The sequence below is a fragment of the Monopterus albus genome, unplaced genomic scaffold (genome assembly GCF_001952655.1).
Source record: "Monopterus albus unplaced genomic scaffold, M_albus_1.0 scaffold20.1, whole genome shotgun sequence".
Classification (NCBI taxonomy): Eukaryota; Metazoa; Chordata; class Actinopteri; order Synbranchiformes; family Synbranchidae; genus Monopterus; species Monopterus albus.
The window spans coordinates 937166-961292 of record NW_018127900.1 but is presented as its reverse complement, the minus strand read 5'-3'; the positions used below and the strand labels follow the sequence as shown (position 1 = coordinate 961292).

General features: G+C 38.8%; 2 protein-coding genes across 2 annotated transcripts in view; both read left to right on the top strand.

Annotated features, from left to right (window-relative positions):
* Window positions 1-9792, top strand: part of oxct1a (3-oxoacid CoA transferase 1a) — a 38112-nt gene extending 28320 nt beyond the window's left edge. The window contains exons 14-17 of the mRNA XM_020593775.1: window positions 1929-2018; window positions 2937-3017; window positions 8684-8785; window positions 8900-9792. Of these exons, the coding sequence (XP_020449431.1) occupies window positions 1929-2018; window positions 2937-3017; window positions 8684-8785; window positions 8900-8935 (309 nt within the window). The 3' untranslated portion in view covers window positions 8936-9792. The remainder of the gene's footprint in view (window positions 1-1928; window positions 2019-2936; window positions 3018-8683; window positions 8786-8899) is intronic.
* A 1879-nt stretch (window positions 9793-11671) lies between these two features.
* Window positions 11672-24127, top strand: part of plcxd3 (phosphatidylinositol-specific phospholipase C, X domain containing 3) — a 16861-nt gene continuing 4405 nt past the window's right edge. Inside the window, exons 1-4 of the mRNA XM_020593972.1 lie at window positions 11672-11919; window positions 21651-21907; window positions 22171-22344; window positions 23565-23740. Of these exons, the coding sequence (XP_020449628.1) occupies window positions 11817-11919; window positions 21651-21907; window positions 22171-22344; window positions 23565-23740 (710 nt within the window). The 5' untranslated portion in view covers window positions 11672-11816. The remainder of the gene's footprint in view (window positions 11920-21650; window positions 21908-22170; window positions 22345-23564; window positions 23741-24127) is intronic.

Sequence of the window (24127 nt, the reverse complement as noted above, 5' to 3'; positions counted from 1 at the left end):
CTGAAACTGTCATATGCGGTCACAACAGCTAGAGACAGTTGTGGCAATCAGGTCACGCAGCAATAATAACCATCTCCAAAACAAGTGTATACAGATTAGAGAGCCCATGGTTTTTGGTGGCATTGCAGTGACTTAATGTCAAAAAGGTTTACATTTTATCGACATATTGTATGTCTAACGTTGTTTGGAGCAGATGTATTGGCAGTGATACAAGCAAACTATACAAAGTTTCTCCTAGTAATATCGATACAATACTAATGCTCCTACCACTGTTGCATCATGTTCAATGTCACATACTTAGTGGTTTTGCCTTGGGTTTCTTTTTTTTTGTTGCACTTTTTCTGTGCAGCCTCTTGGATCTAACAGGTCCACTCCCATCCTGGGTGGTTCCTACACAGGGAGCCCCCACAGTCTGTCCTTGAAATGAGTCGTACTGGTTTAAAAAAATGCCTTTTATAACCTTGGTTCAGTGGGGACGGAAAAGAAGTGCGGTGCAGATTTTAATAACAGTGGGCACAGAGGGCAAGAAATAAACACAAGGCCTGAAGATAGCAGAGTGGGGTGGGGGTTGGTATAGAGAGGCAGAAAACACTTCTAGACATTTTTTTTTTACTTGATTTGTCCACATTTGTGCAAAATCTTAGTTAATGCAGCTTTAAAGTTAGGATCGTTTATGCATCTCTGCAGAGGGCCCAATCACAGCGCCAAGACTGCTCCCATAATGTTTCTAAATTAATCTGAATACTGAGAGATCGTTTTACCATTGAGCCACAACATTTTGAATGTGTACTTAAAGTATAAGAACTGTGAGGTTTGAGGACGTTACTTCTCGACTTAAGGGTCGGGTTCACCCCATTACACAAAGCATATTTTCCACTCACATCCAGTGATGTTTATCTGTCCAGATAGCTTTGGTTTAATTTGCTCAGGTTTTGACATATCTGTCCTTGACATTTCTCTTGGTGCCCTAGTACAAAGGTGTTGAACGTAATTTAGTCTGTGGTGCTTACTGCATGGAAAAAAAATGCACTAAAAATTACATTCAACAGAAGCGTGTATTTGCAGAAAAAGCCTCACTTCTGCTCTGCGTAATCCACAGACCATACTTCCAATAGTTTTCATTGGAGCTACTTTCTACCAGAGAAAACAGTCCCCACTAAAAGTTGCTGAGTTTAGCAATGCTATTATAATGGACCATTCCTCTCACTTCTAAATATGTGGTCTAGATTAAACTGGAATTGTTTGAAATTAGTTTGCTCCATTTTGCATTGCACCCAATGCCTAGCTGTGTCACTGCATCTCCTTATTAAGTTGAAAAGTAAAATATTATACTAACCCAAAGGAATAATGATAAGAACTACTATAATAGGAAGCAGGTTGGGAAAACAACAACATCAAAAACATTTTCTTTTAAGGTGCTCTGGATTTTGAGGGATGGACGTTATTAGTGCATTTCATAATCTTTAATTGGCAAACCTTTGTGATGTTGCCACTGTAACCTCACCGCGTTTTTCTAAAGATCCATTCTAATCTTTTTCTCCTGTTCTCTCTCAGTATGTGCCTTTTGTGCTAGAGCCGGAATAAAATTGGGCTTTAGTGAGCACAAAAGATTGGAAGATATCCTTGCATTCAAGATACAGAGCAATTTTGTAAACTACTTTTATATTTTTGAATGCTGTCTATTTAAATAGGTACAGTTGTAGAAAAAGGGTATTACTGTCATGGCTTTTCACCCTTCTAAATAAATGTTTTTGTTTACTTATTTGTATGATTTTGTTACAACTGTTGTACATTGAATTTTATGGTAACTTTTAGGGCTGTAGATAATGTCAGTTTTTAATGGGATTGTGTTGTGTTCCTGTCATTTTGTCTGTCCTTAAATAAAGCATATAACTGAAGGCTAATTCTTTTTTACCTTCCATTTTTAGGGTAAGATGGTAAAAGGAATGGGAGGAGCCATGGATTTGGTGGCTAGCGCTGGCACCAAGGTGGTGGTCACCATGGAGCACTCAGCTAAGGTGTGTGTGTGTGTGTGTGTGTGTGTGTGTATATGTAATAAGGAGTGTGAGTGTGTTCTTTTACCGTGGCTGTTCTAACCAACATTACCTCTATAAACTATCTCAAAATATTAATTTCCTTTCTCAGGAATTTAGGTCAAAAATAAACTGGCAATTTCCTTTCCCCATGTTAGTGCCATCACCAGCGTATCTTGTATCCGTTTCCACAATAATGAGTGTGAGTGTTATGACTGATTTAAGGATAATTGCATTAATGGATTACTTATTGCCTCTTTACTAGAGAGCCCCGGCTCATCCTGATGAAGTTCTGCACATAAATCATCTCTTGTTCATTCGTCTTTGGCTAATTTAAATTCAAGTCTAGAACTGGACTCAGTGTTTTGGGAACACCTGATTAGTTAGACTGGTGTTGCTGCTGCTACAGATGAATAACCCCACAGGGCTTTCTACAGTGGCAAAAGGCAATACAACTGGATTGTTTACTTTTAGAAAGTACAGAATGATGTGATGCAAGGGCATCGTAACATTCTGCATTCACAGAAGCATGCTGTTTTTTTACTAATGGGAGCCTGTCTGGCACCCAGCTATAGTCCAGATGGTACAGCAGGTGAGCATAAATTTATTGCCCTGAAGCCTGTTTTCATTCATGATAGTGGAGGGGGTGGTATACAATGTCTGCTTCTCAGTGAACATCAGAGGCTTTTGGATGTGTGCTTTATTCTTGAAGATGACTGGTGGGGAAGCTGAGCTATACACTGAGTGTACATAACCAGCTGCATCCCTAGACATTAAGACATAACTTGAAAGTAACATGAAGGTATTAACAGTGTTTGGAATGTCTGACAGGCTTTATCGGACTAAACCGACCTATAATTTAGTCTTCTTTTTTTTTTTTAACCAACCACCCTTTTCTTTCAGGGAGGAAAACACAAGATAATGGATAAATGCAGCCTGCCTTTGACAGGAAAACAGTGTGTGGATCGGATCATCACAGAAAAGGTGTGGTTTATCCTTGTTTAATGTATATGTGTTTTATATATACAAATATGTCTTCATCAGCTCGCATTTAAAATGGAGCCCTTAGTCTTAAACTTAAGCTGCTTACTCATGGTTACTACATAGACAGTGCCAATGAGTAAGTTACTGTGTGGATGAGCTCCTGGCCTATAATAAGTCTATAATCTGAATTTGGGAGGCATGAGATAATTTGTGCAAGTGGCATAATTAACATTATTTTAACATACATTTTTGGATACCCGATAAACAGCAATAGTTCATAAATACAGTCAAAAGCACCCAAATGTGGCCTCCTTAAGTCAAAACTGGTTGAACCTATACATAAACTAGTCTGCAGCATACGAAGTTCCCTTGTCACATTCCTTTGTCAGGGCTCTGCTTGTAATGTTTTCAATGCTTGTTCTATAATATTAGTTGTAGCCAGTTGGCAGCTGTATGTCTTTGCTCTGGTGAAAAGCTTGACAGACCTTGTAAATCCTCATAAGCTGTAAGATCATAACATCTACCCCAGACTCGTGTCAGTTGGGTCTTGAGTTCACACCTCTGAAAGTATTTTTTCCTGGAAGAATTGGGACTTGCAATCTAAGTGTGTTGTTTTCTATGCATGCTCAGTGTTCTAGCCAAAAGGCCAGTTTTGCTTGTCACAGTGATGACCACAGACACCATCAGTCTCCATCAGTGGTGAAGGTGGCCATCAAGCTGAAGAATAAGGGCTTTGATTTTGTTTTGTTTGAATTTCTTGCATTTATGTAAAGCAGCTTGTGTTGCATAAATTGTGCTATAGAACAAAATTTTACTGTTATGGTATTATGCCCTAGGGACCCCTGAATCAGCAGACATTTTGGAAGGCCAAGACTCAATCTTTGTAAATAAAACTGACCTGATTAGATTTTGGTGTGTGTGGAGGTTGGGGATGCCATGAGAAGAACCTTTATTTGGCCTCAAGGTCATTCGGCAATGTAAGAAATGTTTGAAGGAACTCCTGAAACCGACTGACATGGCCCCCCAGCTCCCCACAGTTTAAGATCTGCATAGTGAGACGTAAGAATGTGAAAATATTTAGTAACCTAATGAATATATATCCCCATTAACAATAATATGTTGTCATAGAACATACGGTGAGGATGGAAAAATGTCATCAGAATGAGTCTAGCTATGGAGGAGCATGAATATTATCATACACAATCATATGCATTCCCTCAGGAATTGTAAATCCAGCTAAACGGGGTATTAGTCCCCAGAATTCCAGTTACTGGTAAAACTTATCTTGTCAGACAAGTGCTCAAGACAGTCCAGGGGAAATAGGCAGAGGGTTAGCAATAGTATAATGCAAGTGAAGATCGAGGAGAAGTGCAAATATAAAAGCTGATTGAACAAAGTTGCAATAGCTACTGTAGTAGAGTTTTGTGCCAATTTATCTTTTGTGTCCTTGTGTACTCTGGTCAATTCCCTGCTTCCCACTGGTCTCTGCCTTTGGAACTCGCTCATTGAAAACATGACCTGTCCGTGGCTGTTTTTTCCTTTTTCACCCCCACCCCCCTTCTGTTCTTTTCTGCTTGGCTGGCTTTTGTTGTGATTGCACAACATTTCACAGCCAGCAGATTTCTGTCAACATTTATAAAGGTTAAAGCTCTTTCTAATGCCTTGCTAGCACTTGTACCACCTCCTCTCTACTTTATTCTTTTCATTTCCTGCCACATTCAGTCCTTCTCTGACCATTAGTATAGTCTTCTGTTATTACATTTGCAACCTTTTGCTTTCTTTACACTGACTTGAATACTTACATTCCCTCATTTGACCTCAGTTTCTCATTTTCTTCATCTCTGTAATCACAAAGTTTCTTCTCACTTCCTCATCCTCCCTACTACTTTTCTTACCTCTACTCTTTAAGTCCTCTTCTATTTCATTGTTCTGACTCAGTCTGTTAAGCTTTTGAATAAATATGAACATGTTTTTTATTTCCATTTGGTCTTCCATCCACACCAAACTGACATTATCTGTCCCTTAATCTAAGCATTTTGAAAACTCTTCATTTGAGACTGATATGCCCTCTTTGTAATTTGGACAGGGAAAACCAAGCTTTTCAAAAAATCTGACATGTGACTGTCAGCCTCTCAGATGCTGCCAAGCACTTACCATATACTAGGAAGCAATGTTGAGAAGCCAACTTTGTCACCTCCAGCTCTCAATACGGTTTTGAAAAACAGTATATCCAACTGTGCATTAAGGGTGTTGTCACTGACTTGTTTAGCTGGTTGTGTTAAACAGCAGAACTATAAAATAGCGATTTGACTGAGGATGTCAGTGTAGCAGCTCAAGAATTAGTTAGAATAGTTAGCTGGCAACTTGTGAGACAGTCAAATTATGACTTTTATACTTGTGACTGTCAGTTTTTATCCTTTCAGAAACCTTAATGATGAGTTAGAAAAGAAGAGTTAATTTTTTTTTAGACAGATGAAATAGTCCACAAAAAAAGTTCTGGCAGTGACACATTCACAGACTTTACATTTGACTTCTTTTTTTTCCCCCAGCAATCCTGTTTTGAATTATTCCTAAGTGGAAAGAATTATTCAAATTGGATTCAACAAATATTGAACCTTTCCTGTTGAATAATAATGACAGTGTTGAACACAGTGTTGATCAGATATCTAACCACTGACAAAAACCGCCCATCATCATCATCTACAAGAACAGCCAGTATTATTTTCACTAGGTGTATAGTATGTGTTTGTGGCAATGCTGGGTGCATGAGCAAGCCTGATAATGTTTATCCTAAATGTGTTTTCTACTGGTTGCTGTCTTTGCATGATTAAAATCTCTGGTCCAATATGTGTCCTTCCAAACTTGTTTAAAAAAGCATTATTTTCCCAGCACACAGACACATGTACAGATGCTGACATAGACAGTATATTTTCAAAAACAAAGCATACTCCTTGGATTGCAGTGGCTAGGAGGGATGGTGATTCAAATGTTGTTTTAAATGGTGTTGCCATGATTTTGACACCCGGGTTAGTAGGTCACCTGTGGCCTTAGGCAGTGTCTCTGCTGCTTCACTATATGGTTGGACCATGTCATGCACCATGTTATCATTTCTTTCTTTTAGCCACAGTTCCACTGTTCACAGGCTTGTTTTATTACACTTCTCACTGACATGATGGAGTGTGTTTGTGTTCATCATGTGTGCAGTAATAAAAATCACTTTTTTAACCCCTCGTGGGTTGAATTTTTGCTATGACAAAGATCTACACAATAATTCTCTTGGTATTTTCTCCTCAACAGTTAAGTGATTTTCTTTTTCCAGGTTTCAAAGATAAAGTAAAAAAAACAAAAACCAATTGCCTGTGTTACTCCCAGATGAAGCAGAACGACTCCTGAATTATTCAGTCATCATAATAGGCCCAGGAAACTGTTACCTGTGGCATTTTCCATAATGACAGCAATTCCAGTGACAGCAATTATTATTCCAGCAGCCAATTTGAAATTCTTTTATGGTCCTACTGTGTGTTTTTGTCTGAACACATCTCAAAACCAGCTCCTCCTAATTGCTATAATGCATTGACAGGATGCAGGATAGATTTTTGAAGTTTATTTGTTAGAGAGCAAAATGATGGTTTCCAGTACCATTTATCTGAAGCATGAAGTTTGCTGAATGATGGTGACTTATTGTTGTTACATGACATTCAGCCCACTTCTCATCAGACAACACATGGGGTAGACTAACAGTTTCCTAATGACTAACTTGCGTCAGTCTAGTTAATGATGGTGGTGACTAAAGACCAAAGAAAGGTTTCACAACAAAAGGCTACTTTGCAAATGGAAACCGTTTTTTGTTTTATTCCCAGTAGTAAATTAGGTCTGTCAGTAGTTCATTGCATTAAAATATACTTACCCAGACTATTTTGTGTCAATGCTCTGTGCATTTTAAAGCAGAGTGCGTCAAACTGAGCTCATATGACATACATCGCCTGCCATATCTGCATACTGTTATTACACCTATATTGACCACTTCTGGCGCATTTGGGCAGGTCTTTAATTTTCCTTAATCTCTCATGACACATGTCAAAATTGAGGATGTATGTCAGTGTCAGTGTTACCCATAGGCCTTTGTTCATTGTGACATTCCATCTGTCTTGCTATATTGGAGTGAGATATCTGCCTCCTGCTCTGTCACTGTGTGTGTGTGGTTCTAATGAGCTGAGAGTCCTGACAGGCTTTGACTGGATGTGATTGTGACTTTGGCCTATCAGTCCCTGCTAAGACAAGCCACAGGACCCGGCTCAGCTGAGTGTGCCTGTCCTGTCTTTATTTAGTTTTTTTTGTTTGTGTTTTGTTTTTGTCACCACATAGAATTTTCCTTGCTGTTTTTAATGTACATTCATTCTGATATGATGCCTAATGGCTATTTTATGTTCACTTAGCTTAAGGTGCTCCACAAAAACACTTGCGTAGTGCGCCTAGGCCTCTGTATGACAGGGACTCCCTGCTCTAAAGTATGTTGTAGTGTTGTAAAGACATACCTAATGTTTAGGCTGAAAATCATTCCCAGTCTTTAACCAGTCAGCAATCATGTAGGAAACGACGAGTACGAAGAGTGCGTTGCAGTATCGAGGATCATTATTCACTAAAGGTTCATGAATCCAAGCAAGACGAGAAGCTAAAACCAAAATAGTGTTTGAGACAAGATGATACTCTGTGCAGAACAAACTATATTACTCTCAGACCATCATAGAAATGGCATTCACAGAAGAAGAAGAATTATTTTGGCTCATAAAAGAACGTCTGTTGCCTGAAGATACTTAACAAGCATTAGTGTGTCAGATTGATTTTCTCTTTTGTTGCTACTCTTCAGGAGACAGAACATTACTTCTTTTTTTTAATGGTACTTGTTTGGGTCTGGCAGGATTCTTTATGATAATTTACAGAAGGTTTCCATCTTTCTTCTACAGGGCCGATGCTTTTGGCCATATACTGTACTGTCAAGTATTTCATTACACTTGGATTGTAAAATCTCCAGGGCCATCATTTATGAATTGTGCACACTGTTTTGTGCATGCAGTAATGTGTGTGTGTGTGTGTGTGTGTCTGTGTGGACGTGTTTTTCCTGCTACGTGGAGACTTCTTCCTGACTCCATACCAACTCATGAGGACCCATTTCACGGTGGGGACCTAAATTGAGGTCCCCATGGGCAAGAAATTGAATTTTAGGGTGGCAACATGGTTTAGGGTTAGGTTAAGGTTAGGGTCAGGGTTAGGGTTAGGCAAGTAGTGGTTCTGGTTAAGGTTAGGGTTAGTCTACAGGAAATGCATGCAAGTCAATGTCAAGTCCCCATGGACTACGAAACATAAACTGAGTGTGTGTGTGTAAGCTTAGAGGCAGATCTATCACTTTTCACTTGTTAATGTGTGTATATTCACACAAACTCCTCACAGTGCACGTGCACAAATGAGAAGTGTGATGACACTGATATAAATGACCAGATTAACTACAGTAACTCACTGTGCTATTTTTAAACATGTCAACATCATTGATAAATAACCATCAACCATTTTGTCTCTGCATCTTGTCACCCACCCCCATCTCTTGCTTTCACTCTAAACATCCCTCTTTCTTTCCTTCTCCCTCTCATTCTGCCCTTTCTATCTACCAGGCTGTGTTTGATGCAGATAAGACAAAAGGTCTGACTCTGATAGAAGTATGGGAGGGGCTCACTCCGGAAGATATCAAGGCATGCACTGGCACCGATTTTGAGGTGAGTAACTTAGCAGTTTTGTTATCAAAATTGTATATCAGTTTCTAATTTCACGGATCCTAACCAGATTGCATCCTTTTTTTTCCCCCTTGTGTCCAATGTGGTGTCTTCTAGGTGTGTCCCAATCTGAGGACCATGCAGCAAATCTAGAAGAGCTCACACTGCATCTGAGTTGTCTTTCTGGTTTGTGTCACTTCATTTCTGTTGTGATAAGTAGCTGGTAATTTAACCACCTGAGATCGGTCAGATAAGTTTATGAAATAGAGATGTTCAGTTTAGTTCCCTGGTAATCAGCATACAAATAACAGAAAGGTTTAGTCCCCATTATTATGAACTGAGTAGGGTTCACAGGGGAAAAAATGCTTGCTTTGTTTTTATGATCTAGGCTGATTAGGGAACTTTACAGTGTTGCCAGCTAGATACTGTTAAACTGTTCATTTTTACTAATGTTTGTGGAGCTTTTACAGAGCCATCCGATCTTAAACTACAAACTGGGGTTATTTCTTATAAGTACCCTAAAAAAAATGCAGCTAACAGCGCTATGAAAAAATGATGCAGTAATTAATGAATACCTGGTTAATATGATTCAAGAGACTAAGATCAGTAAACTACTGTAACAGGATACAGAAAGCTTAAATGTAATGAATTCAGGAAATTAATGCTGTAGGTCAGGTGATTCCTAATTTAGTACATAAAGGAGTGTGTACAGTATTTAGTTGTTTAAACATTGTGTCCCAGTTAAATGAAACGTCCTTGGATTATGCATAAGTGAATGTGGACATGCAGGTGACCGTTTTTCTCCATTTGGAAAATGAAGGATGAAGGATAGCAGTAAGGGTCATGTTTGTGATAATCACCTCTGCTGCACTGTCAAGCTGTTTGCTGAACTATGTCAACCGCCACTTTGAGCATGCCAGACATTTCAACCTTAACAGCTTTTACTTGTACATTTCCACTTCACCAACCTCTGTATTAAAATAAAATACAACCTTGTGTGCTGAGTAGAACAAGTGGAATTATGTTTTGTCTAAATCTCATGATTTCCAGAGTCTAAAACACAACAACAGTAGGCAAATTATTAAGCTCATCAAATCACCCAACTGAAAGCGAATGACTGCTTTGAGACTGATGGGTTCTGACACCACAGGTTAGAGCTTACTATATATGGATGGTGGGCTTACTCCACTTGAGTAGAGAGGCGCCGACATTACCTGAGGACTGTTACACAACTGGAGAATTCAGCCTGTGGGCTTTTGAGTTCAAGGAGATCAGCTGGGGTGGATGATCAAGCAGAAAAAAATGGAAGAAAATGGCTGAGTGCCGATAGCTTTTTATATTAATTCAGCACATCCCTTGATGAGTAAAACCAAAGTGATACTCTATATAAACAAACTTTGTGACCTTTTTGTAATTTGTAGGTATCGACAAATTAATTTAAGAATCTTAACAGGAACAAATTGAACATGAGCAGCATATGAGCACAGTTTTTAACATTAATTGTAAATCGGTACAGTAGGTGGTAAGGTAACGAGGTCACACAGCTGTAGCGCCACCACACTGAAGAGTGTGAAGGCAGTGGCTTTTTGGACACTCGGGTTCATGACAAGCTACTTGGAAAACTGAATAGTCTGGGCTAATTCAACTCTTTGATGGCAACTTAATCAAACTTACCAGGTTTGATAACCTCTGAAATAGCAGCTACAGTGACAGTGAATGTATCATGTCTAGCTATTTGACTTAGTGAGTTACCAAACCTAAATATTTAAGGCAATATTGTTCTGTTTATGCACCCTTTCATTTATATTAGATAAGTTAATGCCTGTTGTTCTTTGGGTTTCACTGCTTACGCTATTCTCTTAAATGTGATGCAAGCAGGGCTGGCTTTAGCCTTAAATCAGTGTGTTGCATCTAACTAAAGGTAATCACTGTTAAACCACAGTGATATATGTATTGCCCTGACATAGAGTATATAATTTAGAAGTATTTGGGGACAGCATTGAAAGTGATTTCTGATTGTGCAGTGGTTATGTCAATATTGATTTTGTGTGTCCCCAGTGGTTTAATCAGATCAGCCCTTCTTCCAGTGGCACATCTCATGAAACATGATTACATAAACACAACCAAGTGGGAAATGGACAAAAACAAAGCTTAGTGAGGCTGTAGACAGTCACCTAGTTTGCCTTCATCATAGGATGCCACTGGATGCAGGTTTGAAATGGATCCTGTGGAGAAAGGTATGTGTACTGTAATGTTCAGCCAAACATCAGGATGCATACCTTGTCAAACCTGCAGATTTTGAGATATATGCCATTGTGACCTAATTTTTGAATGACTCATGTTAAGGTTGCCAGTTAGCTGGTTATCACCACAGTGAATATGCCAGTTATTAATTGTTACTGTCATTAATTTCAGTGATAATGAATCACTGGCATAGCTTGGAATTAGGTATGAAACCTTGGTATTCACTGTTTTTAGCCAGCCTCTAATTTCTCTACATAAATACACATGGGCTTTGATATAGCCCCATCAAACTATGTTGTTCCAAAACCTCACGTTTAACAAAGAGCCATTAATTGGTAGGTGTTTGTCTGGTCGCCATGTCTAAAGCGTTATGAGAATAAGAATAATGGGTTGACTCATTTCGTTATGTGTAATAAATGGTAAAACCATGAATTATTCATGAGGCTAATATTGGTATTGTGCCAGATTAGGCGACTGAAAACTGAAATATATCTTAAATAGAATGATATTACTTGTTTTAGAAATCCACCTATCGAATGTTGCCATATTTGGATCAGTGCGACCGCATTTTCATAATTGTGCTCTCCGCCGATTTGTACCGCTCTTGGGGGTGTGGACTGCCTCTCGTCGCGCTGGTGTGTGTTTGTGAAAGAGAGAGAGAGAGAGGGTGTGTGTGTATGTGTGTATATGTGTGTACGAGCGTGTGTGGAGAGAAAGAGCGAGGGAAAGCGCACTCCAGGTTGGCGCAGGGACCGGTCCGGAAGAACGGAGCGTTGTGCACGGTGGCAGCATGGCTTCGTCTCACGGGAGAAGCGACCTGCGGTTCGCAGACTGGATGGCAAGTTTACCACAGAGCATGCACACAACCCCGCTCACCAACCTGGCGATTCCCGGTAGGTGTTTCTTTACGTTGCCCCAGCGTAAATGGGTGAGGAGCAGCATGCCCATCTGTTTTGTTTGTGCCCATTGCATGGAGCTATTCTAGTAGATGACAAACTAATTAATATTCTGTGTGATTTAACATTCAACGTATTTACTGCTTTGCAAACTTTGATGTTTTACTTTGCATCCAGTGCAACTCCTGCGCCTTAAATTTCATTGTACCTCTGTAGAACAAAGGGTAAGACCTGTTGCGCAACCTAAGAAGTGTCTTGTATTTAGAACAGTTAAGCATTTTTTCATGTCATGGTCCGCTGTCTGAAGGTTACAAATAACACCCAGGTAATATAGTGCTTCAGAATCTAATAATCCAAACGATGAGAATGTCTGAGGGGAAAATAAAAAGCCGCCAAAGCCTCTTTGGAGATCCTGAATATAGGCTGCAGATGAAGCATGCTCCGCTGTTTGGTGTAGGACTTTTGGTATTTGAACTGGGGTGGTGGCCATGGAGGGGAAGAGACAGGCAGAGGGATGTGTTCAGTCTGTACACTCGCATGATCACAGCGCCCATTGAAAATGAGCTGGTGGACCTTTAGCCAATCAGTGTGCAGATCTCCTTAAACTCCATTCAAAGTGGAAATACTGATTTTAAAGCCTTGCACTGATCGGACTGATGGACTGGCTTATTAGCAGCCAGTTAATTCCATATGTGCTGCCAGTGATTATCACACACCCACACAGATCGCTTTCATTGTTTATTTTATTGCATTTCTAATCCATTGCACTTCCCTCTTTGTGGAGGACAAACTCTTCTATTTTCTCTCTCCCCATCCCTTTCTAGCTGTTGAACTGTAGATACCTGCTGTGTATAGGGCTGGCATGATGACATTTCAGATGCAGATGGCTTGGTGCTCAATGTCCAATAAGGCGTGGCATATTACCAGCACTGACCACAGCTCTTAAGGATGTAAGACGGGCGGTTCATCATAGATGTATTCATATACTGACTGAAAAACAGAAGGCCTGTATTACCTCATGCATGTAATTTTGCTGACTCACGTGACACATGCTGTGTTACACCATTGTTCACGCATGCCAAGGCAGCATGGAATCATGCTTTGTCCCAATTAATTAGGTATCATTATTTGTTATTGGCCCTGCAGCAATACAGCTCAGCTGCTCTCAATGTATCCTCCATTTGGATACAGATTCTGTAAACATCCACAGAGTCTTTGCTCTGTTCCTGTCTTTGTGTGAACACATTTGGCATAATGTTTATCAAGATAAATTCCATAATCTACGAGCTTTTATGATCGCTTCTTTAGCAACAGCTGTTATTATTTGAAATTATGTATGATTTTTTTTTTTTCAGAAGTGTGTCTCATATCACATCCTTTAGAAAGCAGCATTGCTGTCTTTGTTCAAGAATGAATAAAACCGGGACAGACAAGAAACAAAAGAGACACTTCCCCCACAAATTAAATTTATCCTTGTAGCTGGCGTAATATTCACAACGTTAAATTCCTGCTCAATGTCCAACTGCCGCCTGTAACACAGTTATGTTAGTTACTTCTCAGAAAAGAAATAATTCACCAGCTGACACAGCCTGAATCCAGGCCAAAGTGTTTTGGCTATTTGGTATACTCTACCATGTGGGGTGATATGATGGCACTGTACTCCGCTGTTGCCAAAAAGCTTAACAGTCCCCACTGTGTCTGCGTTGCCAGCACTGCACAGCTGTACTCATTAGTATATCTAATCTTCTATATGATTGGCAATGGATTTATTTAAAGGGTTAATGGCAACAGAGAAGACTTAATATCAGATTTTTATGATGGAATCTATTTGTCATATTTCACATAATTGATTGATAAAGCTAATGCAGCCAAATGATTTGTGTAGAACAGGAAAATATGGTATATTGCTATACATTGTAGATTGTCAAAGTAGCATAGTGTAGGTGTTTCTCAGGTGTAACCATTGTAAGACATTAAAAAAAGATACATTTTCAAATTACAGACTTATTTTAAGGTTAAGACTACAATAGACTGAATGATATCATGTGCACTAAGGTGGTGGCAGTCATGGTGAAACAAAGGTATAGTATTGACTTTCACATAGTATATACAAAATGTAATATACAGATAACCTTTTCATGCTGAGACTGAAAATTAAATTACATTACAGGGCTTTCATGAAATGTTAGCTTTATTAATAACATAAAAAGAACAAGTAAAAAACAAAAACCAATCCCTAAAAGTATACATATGTTGGCACTTGGAGAAATGAGATAAAAAGTCCTGATAGTGAGGGATAAGCTGTTAGTCAACAATTTGATATGCTGAATCATAGTTGGAATTTTACTGGCCATTTAGAATAGACTGAAAATACTGGTGAAAAGCATTTGGAAGTAGAGATGATGCCTATTGTTGCAGTGCTTTAAAAAAAATTAATTCCTTAATTCAGTTGTTTACCAATGAAGAGATGGCAGTACAGGGAGGCAGGGAGATCTCTCTTCTTGAGACTTGTTGCATTTTTGTCAAGCTGCAGGCAAGACGAGCCTAACTGACTGACTCCCAAAGACAGAGAGTTACAGTAATCAATAGGCCGAGATAAAAGCATGTACATTAAAACCTAAATGACAAAGTCCTAAGGTGGAAAAATATTCTCTAAGGACACTACTGGAATTAGAAAGGTTATACATCACAACTACTTCTCTGCATCTGTTAAGGTATAGACTGTTTTTATTTATTTTGCATTTGAAATTTAAGATGATGAAGAGGGGTTTTAAAACAATAGATTTCTAGGAGATGTACAGCTACATATTCTCACTGTGACCTGGAAAAAATGTTAGCCTTTCTAAAAAGAAAAAAAAAAAAGATTCCACTGGAAGCATATGTCGTGAGAATAAACTGGGATGGGACTAAAATCGAACCTTGTGGTACACCACAAAGGGCTCAGTTTTGCAGGTACGGGAAAGAAGTAAAGCACTGGAAAGCCTGATCCTAAATGTCATCAGAATGGTTGAGGCAATCCAGGAGAAAAAAAGTGGCAGAGAGGTTCATCTGATTAAAAACTGGATGACGATGAATCCACAGATACCAACAAATCATTTGTCACCCAGAGGAGAGCTGACCCAAAGTTGTTGTGAAACCTGACAAAATTTTGTCCATAAAGTAGAACTGTGAATACACATCCTTTTCCTAGAAATATAGGAAATATGTACACAGTATTAGAGACACAAATATCAGCATACATTCCAGATACCCAAGATATGGTATTCAAGCTGTTCTAAGGAAATATGAAGAATCCGGAGAGGCCAGGGAAGACCAAGAAAACTGTCAAAATCTGATAAGTTACTCAGTGTTTCTTATTGATGGGAGAAAAGGCTGAGATATGCAAAACCTCATAAAAGTTTTAGCAAAGGTCAGTGGAAAAGAGTGAAATTGTTGGGTCCAATTGCTGACAGTATGTGACAAGAAGAGTTGCAGAGAGGTGGAAGAATGAGAGCCTGAAGCCTTCAGTGAAACCCGGTGGAGGGTCTGTCATGGTTTCAAGATGGTCTCCCTAAAAGAATTCAAGCAAGTTAAGTATAAAGGGAGGTCACACGAAATACTGACTTTTGACTGTAGAAGCCATTTTGTCCTGATAATTTTGTGTACATATTTCTTATATTTTCTAGTTGTATCTTAATAAAGAGACTGAGAAATAAATCAAAATTTTCATTACAACCTTGCTAAAACAGCAAAGCTAATGGTGGCCTAAGACATTTGCACAGTACTGTAACTATTGAGTTTAGTTTATTTAGAGTTATAGAGTTGTTTATTATGCTGTGACTCATGATACAGCACAACAGCCAAGCACATTGCAATTTAATTATATATTTTATTAAAATAATACATTTTCATGAGCACGATGCAGCCTGTCTTCTGCTAGTCAGAACCAACTTGTTTGTGTGGATGCTTTCCAACATGAATCAGCTCTCGGTGTTGGCCCCACATGCCTCACACTTTCCTGGCCTATTGAATCTACGAGTCAGATGACCTGCACCAAATCTACTTTATAGCTAATTGAGGAATGGATGAGCAGGAGAGGAAGGGAAGAGGACGTGGTAGCAGATTAAAGATGAAGGTCATTAAAGGGAGAGAGGGAGGGAATAGTTGCCATTTTCCTTTCCACAAGCTGATCATTGTAAGACATGGTGTGCTATTTTTCTGTGGCTATTGTTAGATCTGCTAGGTGAGTGCTGCAGACTGGTCAGCAGAGGTGTGCTGCCAGAGATACTGTGAATCTGTTTCTCTGTGATTCTGTCACCATGAAACGAGCTTTACTGGAGGACAGTGCATAACTGTCAGAATTTCACAGCCAGTGTAATTAAATTGGATTTTGTTTGTCTCTGTTATGGATGCTGATTGAAATGAGCACGTCTCTCCTTCCTACAGGTGTAAACAAAACTCACATAATTACATCCCAATGACAAATACATTCATCTCACAATGTAATCATCATCATTATTGTTTTAATTGGTTCTTCCCTGTTTATTGGTTTTGGATAGGTGATAATCCTGATCTTTTTAAAGCGGAATTGATCGATGTTTGGCCACTAGGGGGCAGATGAGGTTCCTTACAACATTTATAAATGTGTTCTAGCTCCTGTAACACATAAACCCATTTCAAACTACACATATGGATTTCATCAGTGTTTTTATACACAAGATTGATCAGTGCAGTGGTTGACGTAGCTCGTTTACATAGGGTTGATAAGATGTTTGAAAAAGCGCTGTAAATTTAAACTGTATCAGGAAAAATGTAGCATTCATCTTAAATTTGAACACTAGGTTCTATCCACTGCCATGGGCTAATTTGCAATGAGAAATACATTTTGTGTCACTTCAATAAAAGCAGGCAATTCCTTGAACTGGATACTGTAAGTAACTTTAACTCTGAAATATTACATCTTAAAAACTTAAAGTGTCACATTTGCATGAAAAGGCTCATGGAAGCCAACGTCTTTGATGCGTGACTGTAACAGCTCAAAGCTTTAGCAGAGGTAAGAAATGAACAGCATCCATGTGGCCAGGGGAAAGGGTGAAGAAAACTGTTTTAAGTTAAGATGTCTTCACAGCCAATAAAAGAAATCATTTGCAGAAGATGTGTCTGCAGTCTTGCCACCTCCCTTGGGGTAGATGAAAAGGCTGGCCCAGGACATTGAGCTGTAAATCTGTCCATCAGTCCCTCGACTAGATCCTACTCCTGCCACTTAAGCCCTTGAATAAGGAGGGTGAGTGTTATCAGATACCAGGATAAACATAGATACTGTAATGAGGTGTTTGAAAGGCAGGAAATAAGTCAACTACAAGCCTGTGAAAAACAGAAGATAAAAAAATGTTGTTTTAACATGGGAGGAGAAAATAAACTGGTAGAATGAGTAAAAAAAAAACTAAAAAAAAACAGCACAACATAGAAATTAAGCAAATGGGTAAAGAGCTGGGAATGGTACAGCTATTTTCTGTAATGATATGCCACCATGACTCACAAATTACCTTAATTTCTGTTTAGCTCGACTTGAGTTTAACTAAAGGACACAGTGTTTGACCAGGTGCACATTCTGCCTATTTGCAGAACATGACTTCAAAATTGTTCTGACACCAAACTGCTGTCGTTGAGATTCCTTTTTAAGAATGGTTATACAAATATTGATCTTTGCACCAGTATGTGGAAGACCTGGTGGTAAACTCATACTCAAATGAATTATCCATCTGAATACATTTGGAAACTCTTCAATTTTACAAGTTGCTTCAGTAATATCATGCAGAAATTGAGGCTGCTTTGCCTCACCACTGTCAGTTAATTGAGTTTGCAGCAGTAGAAGAATTATCTTGGTTCTAAAAGTCAAATAATTCAGCCTCATCGGAAATGTTTGTGTTTTGTGCTCACTCCCCCTCAAACAAGATGGAAAAGAGTAGCAAGGCAGGAGGCAAAGCAAGAATGGAGTGAATTTGACAGGAGTTTGAAGAATAGAAGGCTACAGAAAGTAAATTCAAAGTGGCAACACTCAAAGATTTTCTATAAAATTATATAGAGTCGTGTACAGGAGAGAGGATGGGGAGTTTGCTACTCATCTTTATCTTTTAGTATCATTTAGCTCATCTCTGTTACTTTGCATTTCCTTTACATTCACTTCTCTACATTCCTTTCCTCTCCTCAACATTCTAAAATAGGTGTTGATAGAGTGCATGGTGAGGCAATGATTTGTTATGAAAAAGGGCATAAACCTCCAGTGGTCTTCTCATTCAGTCAGAATGGCTCAGAAAAAGCAGGTCAATTCTTTAAGGTAGCAGTTATCATCATCATTAAGTGAATTGCTGTGTTATCATTGTCTCAGCTTGTTTCAGCCTTCACCTGTGTCTCGTTTGCGCACCAGCATATTCTCTCTCTTTCCATTTTCTTCACCCCAGCAGGACATCAGCTTCTTCATGTGTGTATCAGACATGATTATGTAGCTGATGTCAGGGAAGAAAAGCGCCCAAAGTTCGCATTCTGTGCTTAAGAAAGTGCTGCACTGTTCGGCCATTGAGACGGTCTCACTGACATTACAAGTGACCCACCGGGGTTAAAAAAGCCTCGCACTCATTTGTATTATTCTGTTATTTATTCTCATTCCAAAAGATGGAATATGACCTTTTCAAACTATGTGATCAAATAAAACTAAAGCATACTTACTATGAATGATATGAAATAATAATAACAATAATTCACTGTGGTTGATGCCACAAGGGAAACAGTAAAATGTGGACTGAAGCTCCATGATAACTGATCATTGATTGCACATACACACCCCATATCTACAGTTGGTATATACATACTACATTTTGTCTCATTTCTAGCAGGTAAATATAGTAGAGTATAAAAACCTAGCAAACATGCCATACAGACTAATGTGGAGCTATAGTTCCTGCGGATGAAAATAAAAGGAGATTGCACAATTATTTGTTCAAATTTATATGAGCATGAAAATTGGTTGTCTGTACATTTCATTTCAAAATGTTTCCTCTTTTTGTATGAATGTGTTGAGACATGGCTTGGCAGAAAGATGGAGCAAATGTTTCATACTAGAACAATAATTAATCATGTTCAGAGCTCAGGTACAAAAACTTCATTGTGTTGGATTGTAGTTCTTATTTCTCTGCACAGCGGCTTCTTACAAATGTTGTGCACATTTAAAATGTTTAATCCAAGGCTGATTTTTCTTATGAGATTGTTTGTCTCTGCTGCTGTAGTTGTCTGTAGCAGAGCTGAAACAATCAGCAAATCTGTAACTATTTTGATAATTGAATAATTTTTTGCAATTTTTGAAAGAATAAAGATCTAGTCATCAATAGCCAGTCTCTTAAAATGAACATCTTTGGATTTTGGGCCTGTTGGCGTCAGACTAAACAAGCAAACTGAAGACGTTACATTGGGCTTGAAGAAACTGCAAGTGGGGTTTTTCACCACTGTCTTATATTTAATATATGCAGTAAATAATAGATTAGTGGATGATGGAAATAACTGTGTGATAATTTTTGCTCCACAACCTTCAGAGCCAAAGAGATACTGTATCATTCTCTGCAGCAACAGCAGCTCTTGTGACTAGTTAAGGTCATACTCTGCTACACTGTGACTCTGCTGGTACAGCTCATCTCGTAGTGATGTTGCCCCAGGATTCAGCCGTCTACCCTGCTTATGGTCATTCTCTGGACCAGCTGCAAAGGCTTAGCGCTGGAGTCTAGATAGCTGAAGGTCAATTTGGACTTTGTGTCTTGGTGGAGGAGAGGTGCCTGCTTGTCTGTGTTGAAGTGTGAGGGGATGTGATGAAGAGACAAAAAGAGGATGAGAATTGATTGTACTGATGAGAGCAGGGGAAGATACCAGAATTAGTGTCAGCCTAATTTTGTCTGTGTGCACACACACTTTTCTAACTCTCAAAGAGGCATGGAAGGACACACAACCTTCAGGCCTAACTAACAGAATTCACCTTGGGTTGGTTTCAAGGCATTGAGACACTGGCAGGCTTTCACAATCAGTTCAGTGCTATTACTTCTATTGGGATGATTTTAAAACCTTTTATTTTGTTTTTGGTCTGAATACAATCTCTCATATGTGAAGACTGGACTTCTTTCCTTTTGTTATCTTAAATATATTGATATTGATAGTGACATTTTTAGATTTTGGGACTATTGGTCAGAGTGAGCAAGCTCAGTTCACTTAAATCACTCTCAGACAGTGGTGGATATCTATTTATATAGCTTTTATCTGCTGTTTCTACCTGAGATACAATGGCGGTGAATTGAAATGTGCTTTTGATTCTCTTATGATCTGAATCTAAGCAGCAGTTCAGCAAACTTCTCTGTTAGGGGTTTATGTAGTTTTGCTTTTGTAGCTAGATGTTCTTCAAATATGTCAGGACAGGCTGAAACAGCAGTCATCCAAGATGAAAATTGTTCCTTTTTCTTCTCTACCTTTTAATTATCTGTCATCTCTGCAAGATACTATCTAACCTCTCAGAAATGATGAGATGTCTAGGATCTTTTTTTGAACTTAAAAAAGCTGGTCTAAAATAAAGTTAACAAAAGTTTATAAGAAAGTGACTACCAGGAATTGAGCTTCAATTTTGTTAAGAACTTTACTGTGGGGCCAAAAATGGGTCCCACAATAAAACTGTTTAACATACAGTACCATGAGTGTTGCTAGAGTTTTGCTCTCTTCTGTTTGATTTTCCTCATCTATGCACCTTGGCAGTGGGTGAAGTTGTGATAGAAGTTTTGCTTTGACGTTTTGTCAAGATACATAAAATAATATCCAGTGAAGTAACTGAGTTACATACATAAGATGGAAAAAATGATCTGCAGTAAAACATTCTACCCATGAGTTAGTGTGAAGGACCAGTGGAAAAATAGGTGATGGGTTTGGAAAAGCTTCACATGTCTGAAGCTCTACATTGAGAATTTGTATTGAGAACTAGACTAATTGAGCTTATTTTGAAGACATACAGTATTTGTAGGAAGATGATCAGACCAATTTCAGGTTTGTCCAAAACTTAATTACTATCTAAAATTCACTAGAACAAAAAATGTATCTGTTAAAGAGGATAACCACACCCTTGACCTGCCTGTCTAATTTGCAGTTGTTCCATATTTTGATAAGAGCTGAACTTTCTCAGCTGTTGAAGGCCACAACAAGTGTCTGAAAGCTTTGGAAACAGCGTGTTGGAGGGACTTTTTGTTGAGAATGTTCTTGTCAAGCTGCTCTTTCCACGGTGGAGAATGAACATTCTACTTCAAATTGGCTGATGTATTCTAGAGTGGACCATACTGTACAAACAGTACAAACAGTAATTGGAGGTGTATAAAGTACTTTAGGTTGAACCCACCAACTAACAATTGTATTTGAGGATTTACTATGAAAAATATACACCATGAGATACAGTATATAAGAAATATGTAATACCAACAGCACAACACTGTTTTTTCTGTTCTGACTGAGAAATGTGATGGGTGAAAAATATCAGTATGTGAACACAGACTTACTTCTTTTCATGTTGTCAGAGCTCATGACTTTTGACCATAGATGCTGTTACTCAGATAGTCAGTGTTGTTGCTATGGCACTGGGCTGTTTCCCGCACTGACCTACTTGCACCAAAGAAATAAAACATGTAGGGTAAGGGTCAATAATTGCATGCAACTTGTGTTTGTGTCCTCTTCAGGTTCCCATGATTCCTTCAGTTTTTACATTGATGAGGCGTCTCCAGTCGGCCCCGAGCAGCCAGAGACAGTGCAGAACTTTGTTTCTGTTTTTGGCACAGTGGCCAAGAAGCTAATGAGGAAGTGGTTAGCTACACAGACTATGAACTTCACAAGCCAACTGGAGGCTGGGATTCGCTTCTTTGACCTGCGCATCTCCACCAAGCCCCGCGACCCTGACAACGAGCTGTACTTCGCCCACGGGCTCTTCAGTGCCACGGTCAGAGCTTTGAGTTTTGATGGTTTTTGATGTGATGAATATTTAGCAATGCTTGTGGTTGCTAAGTGATGTTTGTGCATTTCTGTGTATGTAGCTGCATATTTATGCATGAGTGCAGACTGAGAGTTTAATCACACAAGGTCCTCCAGAGATTATAAGTACATAACAGTTGGTTGCATGTCTACATTTAATATCATTATGACATTAACATGGTTTAATATTAAATGATTAACATGTGTATTGTTTATATTTGTGTTTTGTAGGTCAGAGAAGGTCTAGAGCAGATCAGTACTTTCCTGTCAGCTCATGCCAGGGAGGTCGCGTTCCTGGACTTCAACCACTTCTATGGCGTACAGAACCTGCACCATGAAAAACTGGTGACCATGTTGAAAGATGTGTTTGGAGAGAAACTCTGCCCAGTTGTCTTTGCTCAGGAGGTACTGTCAAATTCAAATGCATTTAACAAGGAGTAGGATTAAAAACAATAACGTGCCTTCTAGTATTTATTGCACATGCAGATTCTGCCTCAACCTTTGTCCGCTTGAAAGGCTTTTGATAAATATTGTTTTCTCAGTCCTGCACAACGGTATTTTCTGTGTTTTTATCACTTGAGATGCAGAATAATTATTATTATTATATCATATTATATTATAACATGCCCTTTTTATTTAAGTTAAGTAGAAAAGTTTGCTTCTTTGCTCAGATTTGTCTCTCTGCTGCCTTCCTCTGTTCATTTTTCCACATTCCACTATCCTGAGTAAAGGGTGTATGTGAAGAATCTGTAAGAAAGAACACTAGTCAGCCTTAAAATTAATAAGCCCTTTACCGACTCCCACGCATCACCGTTCTAAGATCATAGATTTCTATCAGGTGCTGCTGCTGAGTGAGGATGGAGTGTAGAGAGTAAAGGAGACATGTAGGAGGAAAAGGTCAATAGTGACTAGAACTTCTCAGCGTTGTAGGGGCATCTGGGTGATGTTTAATTTTAGAGCAGACAAATGACTAGTTTTCTTTAATCAGGTATTAGATTTTGTCCATTCCCTGTTGCTGTACAAACTTATTCCACTGCAGCACTCTTCTTTGGCAGTTGTTTGTTTTAAGGGCTCAAGTAAAATAATAAGATCTCAGAGAAACTCAAAAAATGTTTTTTTTTTGTTTTGTGTGACATGGCTGCACAGCTAATGTCACAACAAAGACAGAGCTCTTTTGTATTTACTATTCAATAGGGATAGGACAATATATTGAAGTTCACTATATTACGATACAAAAACGTCACATTATGCGACATACATCATGTGGTCTCCCTACACCAGTGACTTCATATTCTTTTTGTAAATAAGATGGCCTAACAGAACATTAGTCAATGTATCTGGTTGGTCTTTACATAATCAAACCAGTGCTAGAAAAGCGGAATAAAGAGGAATATAGTAACAGTCTTCCGCAGCCAGTCATACACTGTTGTCAGTGAACTTTTAATTGTATCATGATTGAATTTAATCAAACACAAAATATCATGCACCAAATTGTTTTAAAAAGGTCACATTGTTCCTTCCATTGTTTTCAACCCTTATCACCTTTTTCTTATTTTATCCCTTCTCATCATTTCTCCCTTCATAACCTCCTGCTCCTCTGATCACACTTCTCCTTCCATCCCCAGGTGACTCTGCAGTATCTGTGGGAGAAGGAGTATCAGGTGCTGGTCTTTTACCACCACCCCATGGCCCTGGAGGTGCCCTTCCTATGGCCCGGACAGATGATGCCTGCTCCATGGGCCAACACAACTGACCCAGAGAAGTTGGTTCAGTTCCTTCAGGCTTCTGTCACTGACCGCAGGTCAGCCACTACATTCATTTCACTGTGTGCATTTAATGTTGATAGTACATGAGGTTAAATGGCACTACATGTGATGAGATTATCTTAGTGATGTTTGTATTAATTTAAATAATAGTCTATGTAGCATTCATTTCATTTTGTTACATGTCTATGCCGTACAAATGACTCATAACATCCTGTCCTGCTGGTTCATTCTGTCATGATTTTAATTTATTGTTAGAGTTCTCAGAGCTTTAACTGGCTGCAATGAAGAATATCATTTACTGTAGTTAGCTGACTATATCTTATTGCTACAACTAGTCTTTAAAAAGATTCATGCACAAAGTATTGCAATCTTTTGGTTCCGTGACACAGTAAAATTATGGCTGACACCAAAGGCTAATTAGC